The sequence below is a fragment of the Typopeltis vanoorti genome, chromosome 20, assembly GCF_054136105.1.
Source record: "Typopeltis vanoorti isolate ZY-2024b chromosome 20, IOZ_Tvanoo_1.0, whole genome shotgun sequence".
Classification (NCBI taxonomy): Eukaryota; Metazoa; Arthropoda; class Arachnida; order Uropygi; family Thelyphonidae; genus Typopeltis; species Typopeltis vanoorti.
In genome coordinates this window covers 96,104,334-96,128,389 of record NC_143568.1, presented here as the reverse complement: position 1 = coordinate 96,128,389, position 24,056 = coordinate 96,104,334, and the positions used below count along the sequence as shown (strand labels likewise).

General features: G+C 36.4%; 1 protein-coding gene across 1 annotated transcript in view; it reads right to left on the bottom strand.

Annotated features, from left to right (window-relative positions):
• Positions 1-11,770, bottom strand: part of LOC150095688 (uncharacterized) — a 77,786-nt gene extending 66,016 nt beyond the window's left edge. The window contains exons 1-2 of the mRNA XM_090409940.1: positions 11,275-11,770; positions 4,419-4,663 (exon numbers count right to left, since the gene is read on the bottom strand). Coding sequence (XP_090266066.1) covers positions 4,419-4,663; positions 11,275-11,591 — 562 coding nt within the window. The 5' untranslated portion in view covers positions 11,592-11,770. The remainder of the gene's footprint in view (positions 1-4,418; positions 4,664-11,274) is intronic.
• Between the last annotated feature and the right edge of the window lie 12,286 nt (positions 11,771-24,056).

Below are 24,056 nucleotides of genomic sequence, written 5' to 3'. Positions count from 1 at the left end.
GTTCTTGCAGATTGAATTACATAGGACAAACTTCTAGAAGTTTAGAAATAGATAAAAAGAACATATCAGAGATGTAAACAACAACAAAGAAGATAATTCTGGTTTAGCTTTCCATTTTTCCAATACAAACCTCAATACTGAATGGGATAAGAGTATACTATGCCTTACATAGATGATTACACCTCCTGCTCAATAAAAGAAGCTGCAGTAGTGATCCATTCAAGAGGTAGCCTAAACAGAAACCAAGGGATGATCCTTGGTGACATCTGGAAATCACTCATAAGATCACTCAGTGCATCAGAGTTCAACTTCAAAGCCAATTATAGGAAGCACCTGCTAAACAATGACTGACCAACTGCTTAACATACATGCTCCACGCGTTCATGTAACGGTTCATATGAATTTGATATTTTTCATCCTTCGGTTATGTATTAGTTGTAATCTAAACTTGCTCTTTTGTTCTTTAAGCTGTTTTGTATAGAGTTATCTTGCCCAGACGAAGCCACCAGTTACTTGGCAAAACTAGTGTGCTAACATTTCTGTATCAAAATCTCCAAACTATTAAATCTAGTTTATATCACGTTATAAAATAATATTATTTATTTCTCTGCTAAGAGTACAGTTAAGAGAAGATATAATTTCAAACATTATTTGCCTCTTTGGCACCAGATATTATTATGATTATTACATAACACTGCCAGGGAGTCCAAAGACTCGTCGAAGGAGAGCACCTGCTCTACAACTCTCCGTCTTCACCACTGCAACCACCTTTATCATCTACACCAACGCCATCTACTGCCGACTACCACTACTAGTATTTTCTTTATTTATTTATCTTTTTTGAAATGTTTCTAAAACCTTTTAAGGGCTTTTGGCTTAACTGCAGAATTAAAAAAAAAAGTGGTTTACAAGAATGAATATCATAAATATACCTAATCCTAAATTTTGACAATAAAATGATGTTTAAGTTTCATTTTGTTTTTCTGCAATTGGTTACATTTTTAATTTTTTTCAATTTCATACAACTATTAACTTTCCTAGGACTGAATTATAAAGTACTGTGAACTTTGAAAAGTATTTCAGGACAATTTCAGAAGTATTTTTAATGAAAGAAATTTTATCTTCTTGATTACATTTACACATTTCAGCAAAACATTATATCTCCAGGTGAATTAAGAATGGCACAAGTAGTAGTAAAATTGCTAGAACCAGAAGTAGGTAGTTTGTGGGTTACAAAGTTTAGTTGATAGCTGGAAAAGAGGGGACATGATAGAAACTTTTAAGATATTAAAGGGGTTTTATAAAATTGATGCACAAAATTTTTTTCAATACATGACAAGTAGTCAAAGAACTAGGAGCCATCTTTGGAAGTTGTGTAACAAAGTGGTTAGTAGGGGGTGTGTGGACTTGCATGGAGAGTGATGAATGAGTGATATGGACTGCCAGAATTAGCTGTGAGTGCCCATGAGTGTGAATGATTTTAAGGTATGATAGGATTTGTGTGTATAATAGTTAGTTTGGGTCTCCCACAATGAGTCTTCGGACTCCATGGAGATACCGTATAATAATCAGTATTAACTAATGTTATAGATGTTTTTGTATCGCTTTGGTGAATTATTACTATTTTCCTAATCAATGTAAGGGAAATATTAAACAACATTTTACTTCTGCAGTCAAAAAAGTTGAAAAATTCATTATTCTTAAAGAACATATATGCACATAACTGTCAGTCAGTAAACTTTACAGACTAAATATAAGTTAATTGCCCAATGTGACAAAATCAATATAAATATGGAAACCATATTTATATTGTGGAAAGTATAAGCATGTTTACAGAATATCCAATTCCGTATATATACCATGGAAAAGCAGCTGGCATAAATGTATGTCATCACTTAGCAGACTTTAAAGGATAAAACTAAAGTGAAAAGATCAGAAGACTGTAAAATTCTAAATTATTATAAATGTTGTGTCATGATCTGAAGATTTGTTTTGTTTTTTATAGGGAAAACCTGTATAAGTGCAGAAACTAAGTATTAATTCTGTAAAGCATTTTTTAAGTAGGATTATGAATTAATTTAAACTTATAGAAAGTTTTTTTAACAAACAGCAAACTTTTTAAAACCTGGACATAATGGACTAATTTGTACTAAACAGTAACTGTTTTGTGGTTATCTGGATTTATTGTGAACAAAAAATGCATCTTTGGCTAAGTATAATTAGACAAAATTAGCAAATAATAATAATTCTGAGATTACTTTTTTCCCAAGTAGATACACTACAATATTTATGTGATTACATAAATTAGGAAAAGGAGAAATGGTGATGTACTTTCATTGTCCATGAAAGTAGCCACAGGGGGGGGGGGAAGAGAGAGAGAGCGAAGTGAATCTGTAAAGGGGGGGGTCATCAATTAACTGAATTGCCCTCTTATCAAGCAATGTTTTAGTGAAGTTTTGAGTACACCACTGCTAAAGATTTAAACAGCATTCGATGGTTGGGATTTGGAAATAATACAGCAGTGCCGTATTTAGGTATAGGCCATATAGGCCTGGGCAGCAAATTTTGAGGGGTGGTGGAAATTTCTGGGCTCTCATTTTTGTAATTATATTTATATTACGAATTTACGATATAAATAGGTTATGCATGTAAATCAACATGTTCAATAAATATGGGGGGGGGCAGCACTTTCTGCGGGCCTAGGGGTGGGAAATACCTAAATACACCACTGTAATACAGTGTTAGAAGTTGTATAGTGAGAAACATGTCTTGAGAAGAAAGATACACCTAGTTTTTGGAAGCTGCAGAAGCTATGGCTGAGATGGCTGGAGATGTTTGAGTATTATCAAAAGAAAGAGAATGTTATACAAAATCTTTCCTGCATAAAATTAGACAGAACTGTGTTTTGATAGTACTGAAGTTCACAAGGTTATCCTCGTCCCAATGAAGAATAGCAAGGAGATCAGCATTATCACCACTTATCTTTAGAGTGGGCTGAATGTAGCAGCTTATTTCCATGCAGTAAGGTAGAGGCCAGTCAAATAAGAAAGACTGAAGAGGTAATATAGGATTGCTATTACCTATGCCCTAACTCTGATCAGACTCAGGGCTTCTAATGATTGGACACAAGGTTTGTCAAATGAGGAAGAGAATGGAATATACTCTCCTCAACAAAGCTATGAACATAATTTAAAGTCAGCAACAGTTCCTTTATGTAGGGGGGGGGATATCGGTGAGAGAATACAGAGTCCTGGGTACTCCTGAAGTGGTAAGGTAATCTGAGAACAGGAAACCAAGTTACCATGACATAGTGAGCAGTCAGACAGGCAATCCAATTGCAAAAAATAGGAAGCAGGACTCAGGACAGAATAGTTTGCTGAGCAGGCCTCTGTGTCAGATCATAATCAAATGCCCTAGACATGTCAAGAGCAACCATGTGAATTTCTCCAAACCTTTCCATGCAGCTTGTGTCCAAAGGCTGATGATGAAGACTAGAAGATCAGCTGTAGATCAAGTGACAGAATCCATACTGCTCTCCACTAATTACCTGTTGAGCTTCCATTGGTGAAGTGGATTTTTTTTTTCTCGAAATGTTTGTTGTGGGAGATTTTTTGCAATCAGCAGTAAAACTCGATTTCACTATACTGTCTTTCATTATTGGTGGTGTACAGGGAAGTGTCGCAGCCTCCCTACAGGCATGATGAGAAAAGTAAGTGGCAGCACAATTTTTCACCTGCTTTCAGTAAGTTTTGTGATTTATTACTATTAGATGCAGTCCCATGTACTATCTAGCAGCTGGCCTGCACAATTCTTTTGCTGCTGCAACCTCAAATGGAAGAGGATGTTTGGGTCCTACAATGTATTTAACATATCTTTGAAAGGTATTACCCACACGGCATGTGAGAAGGGAGATTGAGGGGGGGGGGGGACTACAGCCCTCCTTCTGGCAGTTGTTAACATCAGGCCTTCATAAAAGACAGGCAGTGATATTTCAATGGGCAATGATATTCTATCACCTATAAAGTCATAGATAAAGGGCTGTAAGTAATGATCAAACTTCTGGACATGAGCAGATCTGATAAGTTTATATCAGATCTACGATATTAAGTATTAGGAATGCTGGGGGGGGGGGATATACAGAACTTTGTAGATAGGATGGTTCTGATTTATATGTTGATAATAAGAACTTTTGACATTTGAAAAAGAGAACTATTGCTAGGATTGCAGGTGGTGATAAAAGGTCGTTATCAAAAGCAGCATAAAGTCACTGTGGGTAAAGAATTAAGTAGATATTTTTTATATGAGAAGTAGACAATGGGTGGAATGTCTCAATGTAATTCTAACAGTTTACTATTGTAGATTGAAAACAATGCTTTACGAAAATTATTATAATCATACATTACAAAAATTGGCCATACCCATTATTCCTGGACTAGTAGTCAAATCGGACCACAGCTTTAATGAGCTATATGTTACTCTGAAAATATCTACCTCAGGATGGTCTTGGAGATTTAGATCTACCAAGCATTCTGGATTGCTGAAATAAATGCTCTTGACTTCTAAATTTGTCAATAATGCATCTTCAATCAGTCTTTTCCCTTCTAACAAGATCATACCACTTTTCATTCTTTGCTTTTGTGATTTTACCATAGTCATGCTATTCCTATAAAGAAAAGAGATGCCTTAGAAGATTTTTCTTCTTGATACACTGTCTAATGTAATTTTATTAAAAATAAGTCTAATGTTGCAAAAATATAGTAACCTTGAAGTCAGCAAATTAGATGACTAAATTAAATTTTTCAAGTCATCAGAGAAAGCAGATGATAGGAAGAAAAAAGAAAACTTGGTCCTTGTTGGAGATCTAAATATTCGAGAAAGAACTGAATATGAGACATATAGAAAAAGATTCAGAAGAAAGGGCAACGCTGTAAAGATCTCTTCAAAACTTTCTAGTCATCACTAAAACCATGTTCAAAGATGCACACAAATTTACAGAGAAGATATAAGATATAGGCAATTTGGGATTTAGCCGACCAAATTGTATTCTTATTGGTTAAACCAAAATAAAAAATGATGGTACAACATGACAAAATTTCATGCCGGCTGGGGCGTCGCCCGGTTAAACAAGGCCCCCGTTGTTTTCGCCAAGGAACCAGGGCGAACAGCGAAAAGTCAGCTACTGGAACAAATCTGAAAACAAACCCCAACTCAACATCACCAGAGTTAAAGATCGGTACTATCAACGTAAGAAGCCTGAATGGCAAAGAAATGGAGCTAGCTGAGGAATTAGATAAGTACCAGATCGACATAATAGGGGTGACTGAAACAAAAAAGACCAAAACTGGCGAGATCTTTCTGAGCAATAAATACAAAATGATATATTCAGGCAATGACAATCAAGGAAAAGAAGGAGTAGCCATAGTATTCAACACAAAATACGAGGCTAATCTTCTTGAATGGCAGTCAGTCTCAAGTAGAGTAATGTGGGCAAATATGAGAATGGGGAACTGGACAATGAGACTTATTTGTGCCTATGGTCCCACAGAAGGTTCTACTAAGGTAGAAGTGGAGGAATTTTTTGAGGCTTTAGAAAAAGCAACTGACACAATGAAAAAGGAAAAGTTGGTCCTTGTTGGGGATCTAAATAGTAGAGTAGGAAATGATTGTGAGACATACAAAAATATTTTGGGAAAATTTGGAGAAAAGAGCAAAGCTAATAATAATGGCAAATATCTGTTGGATTTCTGCTCAGGACATGGACTGGTTATTACTAACACCATGTTCCAACATAAAAATGTGCACAAATTCACATGGAGAGAAGAGGCTAGGAATAAGAAAAGTCTCATTGACTATGTTATTGTTGATAGTGATGTTTTCTCCCTGGTGCAGGACACCAGAGTGTACAGAGGATTTGAAATTGGAAGTGATCACTATTTAGTCTTGAGCAGGATAAAATTGAATTTCATATTGAAAAGAATAACATGTAAGAAAGTTTTAAAGCGAATAAAAGTTGAGCAGCTCTCAGATGTGAACTGTAGACTAAAATACAGAAATATTATTGAAAAGAAAATGAAAGAGTTTGAGAACAGGAATCAAACCTTGGAGATTCAGTGGCAAACTCTGAAGGAAACATTGATTGATTCTGCCAGAGAGGCATGTGGTGAGGTTGTGTGCAAGGATAAAAAAATCAGAACTCCCTGGTGGACACAGGAAGTTAAAGAGGCAGTGAAGGAAAAGAAGAAAGCATATCAAAAGTTCCTGGCAAATAAGTCAGCTTTTACTCTTACAGAATACAGAGACAAATGTAAGAAAGCTAAACAGTGTGTAAAACTAGCTAAACAAAAGTCATGGGAGGACTTTGGCAAGAATATAGAAAATAAATATCAAGAAGGTGGCAAAATATTCTGGAGGTTGTTGAAGAAGCTTAGGAATGGAGGAAAGAGTGCTGTAAAAGGAATTAGAGATGATAAAGGTGAAATGAAAACAGGAGAAAAAGATATCCTTGAAGTATGGAGTAATTACTTTGAAAAACTGCTAAATGAAACAAGCAGTGATGACAGCACAGTGATAAAAAACACTGACCAGGCATGCAGTCAGGAATACATATCCATACTTGAAGTAGAAAAAGCCATCAAAGGCTTGAAATGTGGAAAGGCAGCAGGAGTAGATGATATTCGACTAGAAATGCTGAAGTATGGTGGTATAAGAGTCTTACAGTGGCTGCACTGCATAGTTCAGAAAGCCTGGACAGAGGGACGAATTCCCGATGATTGGAGTAGAGCTCTCATAGTACCCATATATAAAAATGGAAATAAAACTGAATGTGAGAATTACAGAGGTATTTCCCTACTGAGTGTTCCTGGCAAATCTATGCAAGTATACTTGAGAAACGGTTGAGAAGAATTGTGGAAGAAAAGCTTGGTGAAGAACAAGCTGGATTCAGGCCAAATAGAGGCTGTCAGGATCAGATCTTTACTTTACGACAAATAGTCGAGAAAGCATGGGAATATAACAAAGATCTGTATTTAAGTTTTGTCGATTTGGAAAAGGCATATGACAAGGTGCCAAGAGAGAAGCTATTCAATACGCTGCAGTTATATGGTGTCAATGGGGCATTATATCAAGCAATACTTAGTCTTTATTTGAGTTGTGAGTCAGCAGTTAGAATTGAAGGAAGTACAGGAAGATGGTTTAATGTTAAATCTGGTGTGAGAAAAGGATGTACATTATCCCCTCTGTTATTCATTATCTATATGGATCACATTATGAAGGAATGTGGTATTAAACCTGATATCAAAATTGGAGATGTTAATGTCAGCTCTTTGCTTTATGCGGACGATGTTATACTTCTAAATAAATCCGCTACAAGTCTGCAAGATTCTCTGACTAAATTGAATAGCTGTTGTAATAGATATGGTATGAAGGTCAGCAATAAAAAGACAAAGACAATGAAAAGAGGCAGAATCATTGAAAATGTCAACTGTGTTGTGAATGGAGAACCTGTGGAACAAGTAAAACATTTCAGCTACTTAGGCACAATTTTTACTGAAGATGGTAAACTAAATATAGAAATAGACAACAGAATCAGCAAAGCTGGTATCGTGGGAAGTCAATTGAATAAATTCATATGGAATAAGAAAGAAAGTAGTCGGAACACTAAATTAGCTGTATACAAGACTGTGTTCAAACCAATTTTAACTTATGGATCTGAGAGCTGGGTCAGAAGTAAAACACTTGACCAAAGACTAGAGACCGCAGATATGAGAGTCCTGAGAAAGATTAGAGGCGTGAACAGATGGCATCAATGGCAATATCATATTAAAAATGAGGATATTAGGAAAGAACTTGACATTGTCAGCATCCAGGAATGTGTTAGCAGAGCTAATCTCAGATGGTATGGTCACTTAAATAGAATGGGAGAGGAAAGATTAGCAAAACAAGTGTTCTCTGCCAGGTTGGCAGGAAAATGACCCAGAGGAAGACCAAGATATAGGTGGATTGATACGGTACAAAGTGCCTTAGACGATAGAAATATAAGATCTGATAATGTTGGAGTCTTGACAAGTAACAGACTGATTTGGAGGAAAATTGTTGATAAGAAGTTAGTAATGATGTAATTTTTTCATGTAGTACTGTCATATCCTGTACACCCCTTGAGGGTACATGGCAGGAATTTGATGATGATGATGATGATGATATAAGATATAAAAGTCTCAATGACAATGCCATTGTGAATAGCAGTATTTTCATGCTAGTTCAAGACACAAGAGTATGTAGACAAGGAATTTAAAATTTTATGATCAACATTTAGTTTTGAGCAAAATAAAATTGAATATCATATTAAAAATTATTACATAATTTTTTGTAAGAAAGTTTTAAAATGAATCAAAGTTGAGCAGCTTTCAGAGGTGAACTGCAGACTTAAGCATATATAAGAAGAAAAATAAAGGAGTTTGAAAATGAGAATTAAACTTTTCGGGAAGGTGACAAAATGTTCTGGAGACTATTGAAAAAGCTTAGAAATGGAGGTAAGAGGAATCCGAGATGATAAAGGTGACATGAAAATTTGAACATAAAGATATTCTAGATGTCTGGAATAATTATTTTGAAAGATTGTTAAATGAAGAAGGGACAGAACAGTGGTAGAAAATATTCCAGAGGCATGCAATTAGGAGTACATATCAATACTTGAGGTAGGAAAAAAACTATTGAATACTGTGAAATGTGGAAGGCAGCTGGAGTAGATGAAATTCACCCAGAAATGCTAAAGTATGCAGGTAAAAGTTTTACACTCATAATTCAGTAGGCATGATCAGAAGGTCAAATTCCAGATGACTGAAAAAGAGTTCTCATAGTACCCATATATAAAAATGGAAATAATTTTGAATGTAAAAAAAAAGAGGAATTTCTCTACTAAGTGTTCAAGAGGTAAGATTTATGCAACCATACCTGAGAAGAGGTTAAGAAAAATTGCCAAAGAGGCACTTAAGAACAACCTTGATTTCAGACTAAATGGATTGTTAGGATCAGATCTTCAGTTTAAAACAACAGCCAAGGAATCACAGGGGTATAAGAAAAGTCAGTATTTAAGTTTTGTAGATTTGGAAAAGGCATATGACAAAGTTCCAAGAGAAAAACTGTTCAAAAAACTACAATAGCAGTTTGAATTGAAGGAGGTACAGGAAGATGGGTTGAGATTACATTATGATTTGCTGCAATAAATGTTGCATAAAAATTAGGTACACTATGAAAATGAAAAGAACAGAAAAAACATCAGCTGCTTTCTAAATGGAGAACCTGAACAACAAGTAAAAATTTCAGCTATTTAGGTACATTATAATGAAGACAGCAAATTAAATACAGCATAGTAGACAGTATTCAAGCTGGTTTTAACTTTGGGATCTGAGAGCTGGGTTAGAAGTGAAACAGTGGATCAAAAACCGGAGACCACAGATATGAAGGTTTCTGAAAAAATTGGGGAAGTGACCATATGGCATCGGTAGCAAAATCATATTAATAATGAACATATCAGGAAGGAACTTGACATTGTCAGAATTCAGGAATGTGTGAGGAGAGTAGTTATCTCAGGTTGCATGGTCACTTAAACAGAATGGGAAAGGAACAATATTAGCAAAGCAGGCATTCAATAGCAAGAAAAAACCAAAAGAAAAATCTAGGTAGAGTGATACAGCCAGAAGTGCCTTAGAAGAGAGCAAATACAACACCTGACAATACTGGAGTCCTGACAGATAGAGACTAATTTGGAAGAAAATGACATCAGGAAAAGCAATAACATAAACTTTCATCTAGCTATCATAGTATCCCAAACACCGCTTAAGAGTACACATCAGGAATTTTCTGACGTTGATGATAATGACTTTTGGTGTATGTAGGTGTGTGTGTGCATCTTTTTGGGTGTACATATTTTGTATAGGTATTTCATTATTATCATTAATATGAATGGCATGCTGACAGAGCTTTGTGAGGAGAAAAGAGTGAGTTTGTAAACTTGTGGCATGTGTTTGAAGGAAGAACAGATTTGTACAGAGTGCCTGCATTTGAATGGCTTTGCATATATTCTGTCAATTGCACAGAAATAGTGGATATTAAAGATCCAACATTATTTCAAAACCAAATGTTTGTGAAGACTATGAGAATACAATCTCAACATCAGAATTGCCTTAAGCTTCTCGTAAGCTCTATGGTCAAATTTATGAAACTTTCATAGGTTTTACAAAGATTCGGTTTTGAAATAATGTGGGATCTTTAATATATCCACTATTTCTATGTAATTTATGTTGCCAAAATGAAGCCCAATTACTTTTACACACCAACTAAGAGTTCACTTATGAAAAGTACATCTCTCGTATGAAAAGAAACTAACAATGCAAGCTAAAGACCACATAAAAGACGTCTATCATTATGCAGCAAGTAATAGAAAGAAAGAAACTCTATGCAGATGGTATACAGCTAGTAGATGCAACTGTCAATTAATGAATGTCCATTTTGATAAGAGCTATAAATCTGATCAGTCATCATTATGCTCTGATGATACTGGATAGAAAACAAGCAAAACATTAACGAGTTTAATAAATTATTTTTTCCCTCTTGGTGTTGGTTACACCATTAAGCATTATTATGTAGAATGAAAAGGGAACTGGCAGGTGATGATAATTCCACATACAAATTTATGTACTCAAATCTGTTACCTTGATATCTGGGAGATATGGAAACATTAAAAAAAAGACCAGAGGGCCCAAGGGTGTCTTAAGTCTATCAGATGTTGAGCACCAAAGGAATGCCCTCTGCAGAGATTTGCAGATAGACGGCTATGTGGAAGGAGGACAGAGACACATAAATTGGTGACAGCAGTCAATCAGATGATACAAGTTATTTCATAGGGTAACAGACAGTGGGAGAATGGTCACCCTTGGAGGCTGTATAAAGATAACATTAATAAGGAAAGGGATGTTTTGTATGCAAAATGGTGAATGAGTGGAATGCACTGCAGGAGCAGGCATTGAGCAGCCAATGTTCACGTACAGACAAATCGTTGGTGATAATGGACGGTAAATGGCGTTCATGGTAGTAGAAAAATTAAGTACAGTAGTGGAGAGAGTGAGCTAGAGTGGATTGCCCTCCTGCGATGAGTTCTTGGTTCCCCCCCCCTGATGTGTCACATGATAATAAAAATTGGGCACCTACCGCGGTGTATCTTGCGAATCCATGGAGGCCCGAAAAAGAATTCTAATTCTAAAAATGAACTGCACTTACGTAAGTCGCGCATCGTGTTTCTCAAGAAAGGTATATTGGGGTACTGATATGCTTTTACTGCTGTCATTGTTAAATTTATTCGGTTTATTACCAGACCCCTGCTTTTTGAAGTCAGCTAATGTAGGTAGTTTCTTTTTTGGTTGTCCGGTGGACGAAATTTTGATAGGATTTGGTGTAATTCCTCTACGGTACCAACAAATAGTTTCCGAACGTAAAATTTTTGTTGCAACTTTTGAAGATAAAATATGACAACCGAAGCAACAAAGCTTCATGGTACCAATTAATATACCGAATTCAACGTTTTCACCAATAAACATACAAAAATAACGCAGATATTAATTCCTAATCTACGCAAAAAAACATTCTCCACAAGCATTTCAACCCAATACGCAGCTCAATAACTCATACTAATACTTAAATTCGAAACTCGCTCCCTCTGTCATTTTATCTTAAAGATAAAATGTCAAAAACAGTTAATCAACGAGCCTTGACATAGCCCTACAGTCATCCCCACAAAGTTCCGACGATGGTCAGACGATGACCGAAACGGTTCACACCCCGTAAACCCTTGCCCCAGTTTCCCCATAAGGACACCCTTCCCCTTCCTTCCCCCCCTCTTCCCACAACAACAACAAAAAAATATATATATTTATATATATATTATTAATTGTAACCCGGGTTCCCAAACTTATTTCCCGTGTCCCAAGTACATCCCCATGTTCTTTCCCTCTCTTTTCCCCCCCCCTTCCACAACAGCTTGGATTTAGAAGGCATCTTTAAACCAAAATTAAGGTATGTACATGTGAATAATAATAATAATAATAATAATAATTATTATTATTATTATTATTATTATTATTATTATTATTATTATTATTATTATTATTATTATTATTATTATTAATTAATTAATTAATTAACAAGGTTCACAATAAAAGAGTAACAAGAAACATGAAACAGTATAATGATATCTTTGATTGGTAAATGAGTCCAATCCGAGACATTTCCAATGATATAGGAATAGATTAGATGTCATAGTAAAATGCTAGATGTCTCTTGCTGGGGATCTAAACAGCATAATAAGAAATGTTTTGAGAAAATTTGGAGAAAAGAGAAAAGCGCGCAAATTTCTGAAGATGACATGGCATTATATTCTGGACACTCATCTTTTTCAGATGTTTCATAAATTCTTTTGGTATTCCTATTAGTGCGCCTTATTCCAATGTTCTTGAATTCCAGTCTCCATGTTCCTATACTTAGATTTGCATAAATTTTTTACTCCTCTGCTATCTGCTAGTATTGGCAGATGAATAAACCAGACTTTGTTGTTCGACTAGAGTGAAGTCTGGCATATTAAATTCAAGATGTACGAGGCTATCGGTCTGAAATTTAGAATCCCAGAATGGAGTATTCATTTTCCAGAACGTTTTTAACTGTGTTCCGAAGGGGTTTATCTCTGCACAGTCAGTATTTAATATCGCTACGGACTTTTTCAACCTTCGTGTTTATAGACGAACTTTTACATTCGTTTGTGGTGCTTGTTCTTCAGCAGCAAGTATCACACCATTGGTCTCTTTCTTGATGTTGCTTTGCTGAATCTATTGCCAAGTTAAGCTTATGTCAACTTTTCCTTCGATCTCTTTCAAATAAGGAGTGCCTTATTATTCCAACTTTCTGATCTTTTTGCCATTTCTTTCTCCTTGTACTGTTTTTTGAATCTATAACATCCAGTAATTTTTCTATGTAAGCTTCAATTAGCATCTTTTCTCTGCATTCTTTTCTGTAATCATTAAAACGCTCTCTGCTCTTCTACTGTTTCCTTGACTTGTAAAAGTCTACGTCCTGCAATTTTCCTGGCTATATACATTTGATTAACATCACTGAGTAGGTGCAACGCATGAATGCCATACTTACGCTTTTCCCCAGGTTGGTAGGCCCAAAGAGTGAGTGCTCAAGCGCCCCTCCTCGTTATTTGGGGCCCTTAATTGGCCTTCATTTTGGGTGGCCCCAGGTAGAGCCTCTTGCTCCTGTGCATAAGTACAGCTCTATGCACGATCCACTATCAGTACTTTTCATGTTTTACGATTGAGGGCATCCAAATCGTTTTGGTCCAGTTAATTACTTCTCTTATGTATCTGATTGAAAGGATAGCCCATGTATTGATTGCTGTTACAGTGTTGTCTCCATTCAATTTAGACTAGAAATTTCCTAACTAATTTCAGATATTTTAGCTATGTTTTCTTTTTGACTTCTGGACTTAAAACATATCGTCTACCTCAAGAATTACGAACTATTCATAATTATACTGTACAAGTTTATAATTTTCCCTCCATTTGCATATATATTTAGACTGTATTGTGAATCAGTTGTTCCAGATGATTTTCTATATAGCTTACCATCATCCAAGTAAAAACAAATGTGATGTTTTCCTTGTTGGATATTGAAGCTAGTTTAATTTAGAATTAATGTTAGACGAATCAGTACTAGGACGAACAACAGTGTTAGTTACCTTGGAAAATTCCTCTCTTGATATTCAAGTACTTAGACGAATTCCACTCACTATTAACTCAGTTTTCCATGCAGCCATGACAGCTACTAGGAATATTTTGATGTTTTTACTCACTACAAAAATTTCTAGATATTTTCTAATCCAACTATGTGACCAGGAATCGTATATATTCTAGTAATCAATCGATGCTGTATATAAGTTGACTTTTTCGTCTTTTTGAATTTTTCAAATTCAGTTTGTCAATTAACAACTAGTCTCTTGTTTGTCAGGAGTTTTTGCAACACCCCTTTTGTTCAATAAACAAAAGTCAGTGTCATCATAAATATTTGCAAAATTGAATTGCTAGAAGTTCAGTGAATATACTAAATGTTGTTGGTAGGCAAGTTATTGAGCAGTAATTTATTGGAACACCTCCTTTCTCTTTGATTTTCAAAATCGAATTGTCCTTCTGGTTGTCATCTAGTTGTCAATTAAGCCTGCTTGCAGTAGGTAATTAAATTGTTGACCCAACAAAGCATGAGTCCTGAGCAAGTATTTCAGCCAAATCCATGCAATTCATCTTTGCATGGTATACTGCAGATCTTCAGTTTCTATGCATGCCTTTGGGTCGTTCTGTGGTAAAGACAAGGCAGAGGCATAACTAGGGAGAGGCAGAGGGGGGAAGGTCCTCCTCGGGCGGCACTTTGAACCTTTTGAACTTTTGCAGTTAATTCTAAAATACAGTCTCTCGAGAACTCATTTTCAAATATTGCAACACTACAGCGAATTTTCCTCACAATTGCTGTAGGTGTTGCTAGTTGTGAGAGAAGTTTTTTTTTTAAAAAAATATATTAAGAATTACCTACATTATTAAGAAATAGAGTTCGCCAATATCATCGACGATTTTGCTAACAGAAAAGCAAGAAAAATAACATTATAGAATGTTGAAATTAAAGTTTTACTTCAAAAATAAACATAATGTTTTAATTTATTTCCCTATACATCGTTTTGACTTTTTGTAGTATTTTTGTGTGTATTGAGAGGGGCGGCAAACTCAGCGACCGCACTGGCGGCAAAAACTCTAGCTACACCACTGAGACAAGGACATCAATTTGAGTGTTGGTCAATTGTTTTTCAAGATCTTTTATCCAGTTAGCATTTTATTATGTTCTCTTGGATTGTCCCTGAGATGTTTCCAGAACCTGTGTGTGTGTGCATGCAAGTGTTCAGTGTTATGTTCGGATTTTGTATCAATATTTTGGTAAAACTGACGCTGGTTAGTTCTGAACTGCATGCTTATCTTGCATTGATTTATTCCACTTTCATAGCGAATGAACGTTTTTGCTGTGGCTGCAATTCTTTGTTTTAATTCCGTTGACACTTCGATTACCGATTTTTTTTTTCAAGGCGGAATCACTTTACTAGATTACTCTTGATCTTTTCCTTTTAAAACTTTTCTTGTTTTAATTTTTATTAACTGCTGACATCTACTCGAAGTTTATTTTTTATTATGAATATAATATCCATTTTGGATTGACTTTATTGGTTGATTCCTTTTATTGTATACCCAAGTTTTCTTCTAACTATAACAATAGTATTGTCCATCAGCTGATTTGTTTCTCCTACCGTTACGTAGGAATTGTTTCCATTGTCAAGTTCATGAAGTTCAATACTGCATCAAGATCTAGTCGTCTGTTTTGTTTCTGTATCAGTAGTTGCTGTCTTTCTCCAGTGTTCTACGTTTGTTCTACATGGTTACGTCTCCGTTCTTGTTATGCAGGATTTGTGATTCTACTGATATCTCTACCCAAGAAATTTACCTTAATTGTTATTTACATGGGCCATGCAACTCCCTCATGTTTTGCTGGGTTTCAGGAACTTTTTGTTTTTCTATTTTTTCAAGTTCAACATCACTGAGAACTTTCTTTCTTACAATAAATTTTTATTGGTACATTAATTACTACTCACTGTTTCTGGTATTTCAGTTTTAAAATTTTACTACATTCGGTATAGGTGTCTTCTTGATGCTGGAGTTGATTCCTAATAAGCTTGCACAATCATCTTGTTTTCAGACAAAAAAAAATCAGCTAACGCCTTTTATTCCCGTATAGGGAGTAGGCGAAGCAGTTTAGCCATATCTAACTTTTGGAGACTGAGTGAGCAGTTCAATCTCCACTAGTACCTAATCAGAGACAACTCGCCGAAGGCTAACACTAATTAAGTGGCACACAGTGAAGAAAAACGGTTCAACAACTGCCGCCATCTCGTGGTCCCTTACACTAACATAATATATTTCATGTCTGAAATAATGTGGGTTCTACAGTCTATTTTCTTGAGTTTACGGGACGAAAACCCCGAGGTTTTTGGGAGAAAAAACCCTCTTGGCCATGCCAGAGATCAACTAATTCAGGAACCGGTCAAAAATCGAAAGCAAGTCTTCCTTCGTGCGGTCAAGCGCTGTGGTATGCAAACGCCACATCCAATACACATGCTCTTCAGACGAAGACCATTTTTTATTTAAATTGTTCTTCGTCCAGTCGCATTTTCAGTTCTTTGCTTTGGTTGCCTAACAAAAGAGTCGTAGCCCATTTCTCTCCTGATGCCCAGGAACTATATCACAAAATTTGACTTTGTGGATCTGGGCGACAAGCAATCCGGTAGGAATTAATTCTTTATTCTATTTAATTTTAAATTATTATTATTATTATTATTATTATTATTATTATTTCAGATCTCCAGGAGGGTCAAGACCCCATCGTGGAAGCCATAGATCATCTGCACCAGTTGTTATGATTTCTTCAATCTCATTGAACTAATTGATTTCAAACTCCTTCACTTACTGCCTTGTGAGGAAAAAACCGAGTCTCACCCCTTTCTTTACTTTATACAAACTTAATTTCCAAGGATTTTGCCTCCCCTCCACCTCCCATATAACTAAAATTTTCTTTAGTCGATAATCTATGACACTATTTTTAACGTATAGATCCGCACCGCAGAGACTGTCGTATCATTCTCACTTTCTCTTGTTTGCTGTGTCAGTGCAAATACTCTCGAATTATTATTATAATCGAAATCATTATCATCTTAACTACTTATCTTTGTAAAGATTTTTTTTTTCTTCTGAAAACCCAGGAGACCACATTTATGCATCGTAGTCATGATGCGATCGTATTAATGTCGTTTAAGAAGCAACATGACTTCCTAACCCCTTCATATCAATGTGCGTTTCAACGTAGCAATTATCATCTTAGTTAGTTGTAGTTTTGATTGTAATATTTTAACTTCAAATTCCTATGTACCATAATTTCAAGCTCCCTAGCCTCATCAATTTCATGGAAAATAATCCCAAGAATATAATATGTCATCCGACACTCATCTTATTAAACGCAACGTAATTTAACATGATCAATTGATAGCAATTATCATGTACCTTCAGTTCCAATCTGGTTGGTTATAGCCTTTCGGCTGCTTAAGATCAGCTATATACACGCTACCATCTAGGAAAACGACTATGAGCAAGGTGGTTTCACGTTGCCTCCCTTACCGTTCTACTCGTGTATCCTATGGCTGTATCCTGTGTGTTCAAGGGGACAATATGCCTGGTTAGGGGATGAAAAACCCCAGAAAAACTGGCGGAAAAAACCCTGCTCTCCACGGCCAAAACTGGCTAACTTGGCTATGGCTGAGGAGAATCCTTAATCCCCTCACGTTGTCGACGGGAATCCAACCTAGGACACTTCTTCCCCAGGCATATGGTTGCGAAGCGCATAGCCACTAACCAGGCGGACAGTTCCAATCTATTCAACTCATTTTGAAAGTGCTGAGGATCAGTAGCATCCATGATTGCCATACCAAACTTTACCTAATCAGTTAAAGATCTTCTATCAGCCCATTCTCAATATAATTAATATATTACTTGAACAATAATAGCCAAAGTAGTTATATCTAGGTACACTACTGTTTGTTTTAAATCTCGTATATTTATAGGCCACATATCAATTTTTGATACCTGTCCCTCAGCGGATTTCATATCCAAGTGAACAATTTATATTCCAATTTCCCATTCTCCAATTTACTCAACAGCCTAACATGTAGTGTCCTACCAAATACCTTAGCAATATCTAACAATATTGTGCGTTCATTCCATTTATTGTGCAGAATACTGTGTTCGAGTGTGGTATATCCGAGTCATCAAGTCAGCAAGGTCGACGTGCAACTTAAACGATACTAGGAAAATCATCACGGGTTGCATGAAGTCTACACCTGTTGAGTGGATATCAACACTCTCTAAAATCATACCACCCGACATAAGGAGGAAAGCTGCCTCTAACAGAGAGTGGATAAAATGTATGGAAAATAACAACCTACTCATCCATGAAGACCAAAATCTAGCACTTATTCACTTAAAGTCCCGTTACCAGATCTGCAAACAATCAGCAACTTGAAACATATTCTCCTGAAACTGAAAGGAAAATTCGCTAGCTTACTTCGCCAATAAAAAATGGACAGCTCATCACATACCCCACAATTGGGGCCCATTGGCTTTGACCTGCCCAGACGGCAAGGGAGCACACTCAACCACTTGAGCACAGGCCATGCCAGATGTGTTACTATGATTTATAAGTGAGCCCTGCGTCAATCCCCAACATGTGCTTATGGTGCTGATCAACTGACCATCAATTATATTATTCAGGACTGCCCACTGCGGAGTTTTTAGAGTACATTGACGGACCTGTTCGCTACCCCGGCCTAATCCGATGGATTAGAAACAATTTGAACTTAAATTTGTGATTTTTAGCATATAGTTTTATTGTATATATATATATATAATTAATAGTCTATTTTTCTACTTACTGCAGGATGAATGCCTCTCCCATTGTAGGAGGTTTTGGGTCTACTACTCCCATGGTGACCCAATCCATATTGGGAGAGGACAATCACAAACATCCATGCCTACGCGGGATTCGAACCTGCAGCCTCTTGGCTGTAGAGCGGATACGCTAATTCACTTTTTCTATTTTTGTCTTTTTTTTTTTTGCACAAACCCAATCCATACAAAATGACATTCCATTTATTCATTTGGGAATAGCATTATAAAAGATGAGAAAAATTCCAAATCATAGCCTCTATCTAGTAAATAGTAAACGCATACTGTTTTTGTTTTCTTACTCTTTCCTTGTTTGCAAAGTATAGCTTATTAGCTAATCCATTTCCGTGTATAATTGTTATCGACTTCTGTCAGATCGTCCTCACCACTCTAGAAATACTGATAGGGCAGTAGTTGGAGACATTGCTTTTTTACACCACCTATGTAGAATGGAACTCTAATACATTTTTTCTATTCCAGCTGAGACTCTGGTTATACGAATATGTTATAAGCTTTGCTAATTCGGTTTAATAATCTCCCTTAGCATAGCTGTTAATATCCTATCAATCCCTGTTAAATTGATTGATTACCCTATTATCGGAATGGATTCTCCTTTTTCTGACATGCGCAGAAGTGTCGAGGGATCTCTAATCGGTGGGCGAACTATAACAGGAAAGCAGGGTACCAACTTATGAGTAATCAATATTGAAAATTCAATTTCTGAACACAGTGCCATCTACTGGAATATTTATAATACATTTTGCTGTCAATAAATCGCAAATTTTTAAAAACTTAAGAAAAAAGGTGCCGGTACTAGTACCGCCAGAAAAAAAAAAAAACACCGCCCATTAATATCACTAATTATAAGCCGCCACAGATGAAAACGCTGGCATACAAGTGCTGCCATCTCTTAGTACTTAACCCTAACAAGATGGGCCAAAACGCTTCACTTCGATGCAAAATTATTACGTATAAACGTATTCACTTCGATGGAAATTTTTACGTATAAAGCACGCGATTTCGATTGTTGGTAACGAATTAATACATCTCCTTGTTCCTTCCCCCCTTCAACATAAATTGACTCTTCTTGTCACTGTGCCTGATAAGGTTCTGGCAACTGTGAGCAGACATATACTGAGAAAATAGAATATAATATGAATATAACAATTTTCTCCCAATGTGATATATGCATTGGGGAAAATATTTTCTCACTCCCCCCTTTCCTCCAAACCCTCTGATTTTATTAGAAATCGATAACGGACTTTTCCATAACTCACCTGTGATGTTATACATCAATTTGTGTCACGAAAACAATGATTTTTAAGGAACGAATTTGGTTTGTCGAATGCAAATTATCCATGTTTGTTTTCCAATATCCGCCCTGCACACGTTTACGCTAGCGTCAACACCGAATGTGACTTCTGTGTTAATCTTGACACCGGGTTGAAACCATGCACAGGTCTGTGTATACTGTGACGTCGTAGGAACGTCAATCATTTGAACTAATTGAATGCGTGTCACCATCCATCACTAACGACATACCAATCGACCCAATCTACAGTTTACTTAGTGGCGTACCCTATCTAATGGAGTGCACGATATGTCCATCAATGCGCCTCGCCGTAACAAACGATTGATTAAGTAATTTTCAACCCCCTCCCCCTTTTTTTTTAATGGAGTCACATCATTTTGCACAGGTTCCAATATTTCTGGTTGTTTTCTTTTACTGTTTACATATTATGTGAAGAAACAGCAACCTTAAGTTGCTGTTTCTATTCAACAATTTTGTCAATTATATATTATTATTACGTGACACCTCCAGGGAGTCAAACGATTCATCGAAGGAGGGTACCCACTCCATCTCCATCATTCAATCCACCAACTTCAACTAACCACAACTACACCAACACCATCTACCGCGGACTACCACCACTAGTATTTCCACATTTTCTATTCTATTCTCTCAGCTATACGGCTGTCAGGGGTTGTTATATACTACCATACTAGGGAAATGATTATGATCAAGGCGGTTTCCCGTACTATTAAATTTTACTAAATGCAATATGTTAAATACTTACTATTAACCCAATGAAAATGAGTTGCAGTGTGTTGCAGAATTTGTGGGTCTAAAGCGGCATATTGCTGAAATTTAAAAATACAATATAAAATAACGGACTTTTATATCTATTTATTTTTAATTTTTTACGTTTTGCACCCGAAACCTAGTTGCGCCATTGGCGGGCGCCTCTTTCGCCACACCCTCGTTACGGCACTGCCTATTAGATGTAAATGCTGTAATAAAAACACAATCACAACTAAAAGTAAAGGAAAGAAATCAGTTCTTATGAATCACAGTTTATATCATTACAATTGAAGCTTGATTGCAAATCGCAAAAGCCAAAGATGAAGCAGTCTGCACCATGGAAAACGAGTGGACCAAAAAGTCAACAAGCTTCAAACTGATTTTAGCAAAGAATCTTAAAAGACAGCTGTAAAATAATAGTGTCTAAAACAAACTTACACATAGATATACTTTTACCAACAAAACAACTGCTAAATTGAATGAAGAGTTAAAGCAAAGATTCATTGCTACTGCACAGAAAATTAAAAGATAAGAAGAAAGAATTAACCAATGTGTACGAAATCAATTTCGACGAACCAAAATCACTTCTTTCAATCTCTTCAGGGAAATGAAAAAAAATAGTACACTAACTTACTTGGAACTCTTCTGGCCTGCACCTTATACTTTTTAAATCTGATGTTACCATTATGAATACGGTGTTTCTTCCACACGATCTTTTTCTTAAGAGACTGTTGCTTACTAAGATTGTACATCCAATTCACTCCTACGCTATTTATTATTTGAACTATAGTGTTGTTTTAGTAGCCGGTGACAACGCTTGGACAACTTATGGCCTCTGTTCCCATATAATGCTTTACTTATGCAGTCATACTTTTATATACTTGATAAATATCAATTGGACGAATATACAATCATCTTTCCACCAGAATCACTTCCGTGATTAAGTACATTCGAATCCGTAAAACTCTTCAGAACTTAGTACTTCTAATGCACAGATTCTCACTGTTCATTCCTCCCATTTTGATCTTATGTCCGGATTACTCTTCTGGTTTACTCATAGATTTCATAGAAATAAAGATTCCTGAAACCAAACGCAATCTCTCCTGTAAAATTCCATTCTTCCCTCAGATTCATCCACACATCCAAAAAACTTTAAGTCATATTTCATCTGCTTAAATTAAGTACTATCATAACTTGGAAACGGAATTAAGATTTTATTGCTTACTCTTCGCTCTCGCCTCTCCCAGCAATTTTTCCAGATCTTCTCTCTTACTCTCAGTTTCGCTTAAATCATTTGTATCCACTTGAACTACAATCTCATTTTGCATGTGCCTATAATTATGCAGGTTTGCCTGCTTGCCTATGCAGAGAAGGTGCATCACGCTTTGGGAATCCTTAAATTAATCTCTCAGATGACTATAGGTTGTTTTCATGATATGGTCTGCATCAAAATATTTCACAAAAGGGTGTCTTTAAGATATTAACATCTGAAATAGATAACGTAATCTTCCGGTGTGTGTGTGTGTGTGTGTGTGTGTGTGTGTGTGTGTGTGTGTGTGTGTGTGTGTGTGTGTGTGTGTGTGTGTGTGTGTGTGTGTGTGTGTGTGTGTGTGTGTGTGTGTGTGTGTGTGTGTGTGTGTGTGTGTGTGTGTGTGTGTGTGTGTGTGTGTGTGTGTGTGTGTGTGTGTGTGTGTGTGTGTGTGTGTGGAGAATCACATTAAGAGTGTCCTATATTCCTTCATTCAAAAGACCAATAGTACTTTATAAAAAATTACGTTCCTCATTATTAAACCTAGCCTCCCATGTAGTTAGTGAATATTAACTTGTCAAACGATGTGATCCTTAACTATTGCGTAGGTCAAAATTCCTACCTGAAAGCTGTTTCTTGAGGATGCTTAGCTCATGAAAAACTTAAGGAATGTAAATGAAGATGATGAAATAATATTATCAATTACTAAAATAAAGAGCCAAAAGGCTTCTGTTTGGAGATGCAAAATTATATAAAGAATATTATATAATATGCAAAGTGGTTATTAGCTACAGCATTATTTCGAAGCCGAATGTAGAAACTGAAAGTTTTGTAAGTTGACCAGATAGCTTACGGAAATTCACTCTCTGGCATTCACGAATTGCCTTAGTGTGGACTACTTTAAAGACATAAGCACCGCCCTAGTGTCTATATATTCGCCTTTTATTAGTCCATTTTGATAAAGTTTCACTGGCCTTACAGCTGTTTTGGACTGTTGATTGTCTTCAGAGACCAGGCAGAAACCTTAAGCGAGTAAAAACTCTCGTTCAGTAGTACTAAGGAACTTAAAATCAAAAATAGACTAATAAAAGGCGAATATATAGACGCTTGGGCGGCGCCTATGCCTTTTAAGTAGTACATACTAAGGCAACTCGCGAATGCCAGAGAGATTATTCCAGTAAGCTCCCAAGTCAGCTAACGTTACCAACTTTCATAGTTTCTACATTCGGCTTTGAAATAATGCTAGATCCATTTTGCTGTTATAATTTTGCATCGGCGAACTGGAAAATAAAATCAACTAATGCCTATTGTTCCTATAGGGAGTAGGCAAGCCGTTTTTTAGCCCTGTCCAACTTTCAGAGACTGAGTGGGCAGTTCAATCTCCAGCGGTAGCCAATCAGAGATAGCCGGCCCAAGGCTATCACTAATTAATCAGCATGCTTGTGCAGAATGGTGGCTAGTAAGTGCCGTCATCTGGTGGTCCCTATTCTAACACAATATTTTTAATGTCTGAAGATAGTGTGTGTTCGACGGCCGATTTTTCTTGAGTTTACAGGACGAAAAACCGGAGTTTCCGGGAGAAAAAACCCGCTAGCCGTATAATTCTTATAATGAATTTAGAAACAACCTCTGTAGCTCAGTAGAAGTGGCGCTTGCACTCTACGGCACGAAGAAAGGATTTGGTGGTTCAAATCTAGTCGCTGACTAGAGGAAATTTTTCTAAGCCTTTTTTCGACCGGTTCCAGAGTTGGTCGATCTCTGGCACGAGTTAGCGGGTTTTTCATCCCGTAAAGTCAAGAAAATCGACCGTCGAACCCACACTATTTTCAGACATTAAAAATATTGTGTTAGGGACTACGAGATGGCGGCACTAGCTTGCCGCCTTCTTCTCTGCTCACTGTTAGCTATTGTTAGCTCATTGCCCTGGGTTAGCTATCTCTGATTGGCTACCAGTGGAGATTGAACTGCCCACTCAGTCTCCAAAGTTAGATAGGGTAAACGGCCCCGCCTACTCCCTATACGGAAACAACATAGGCGTTAGATGATTTTTTTTTTTAATTTAAAAATTTGATAGTTTAACAAAGTACCAGAGCGT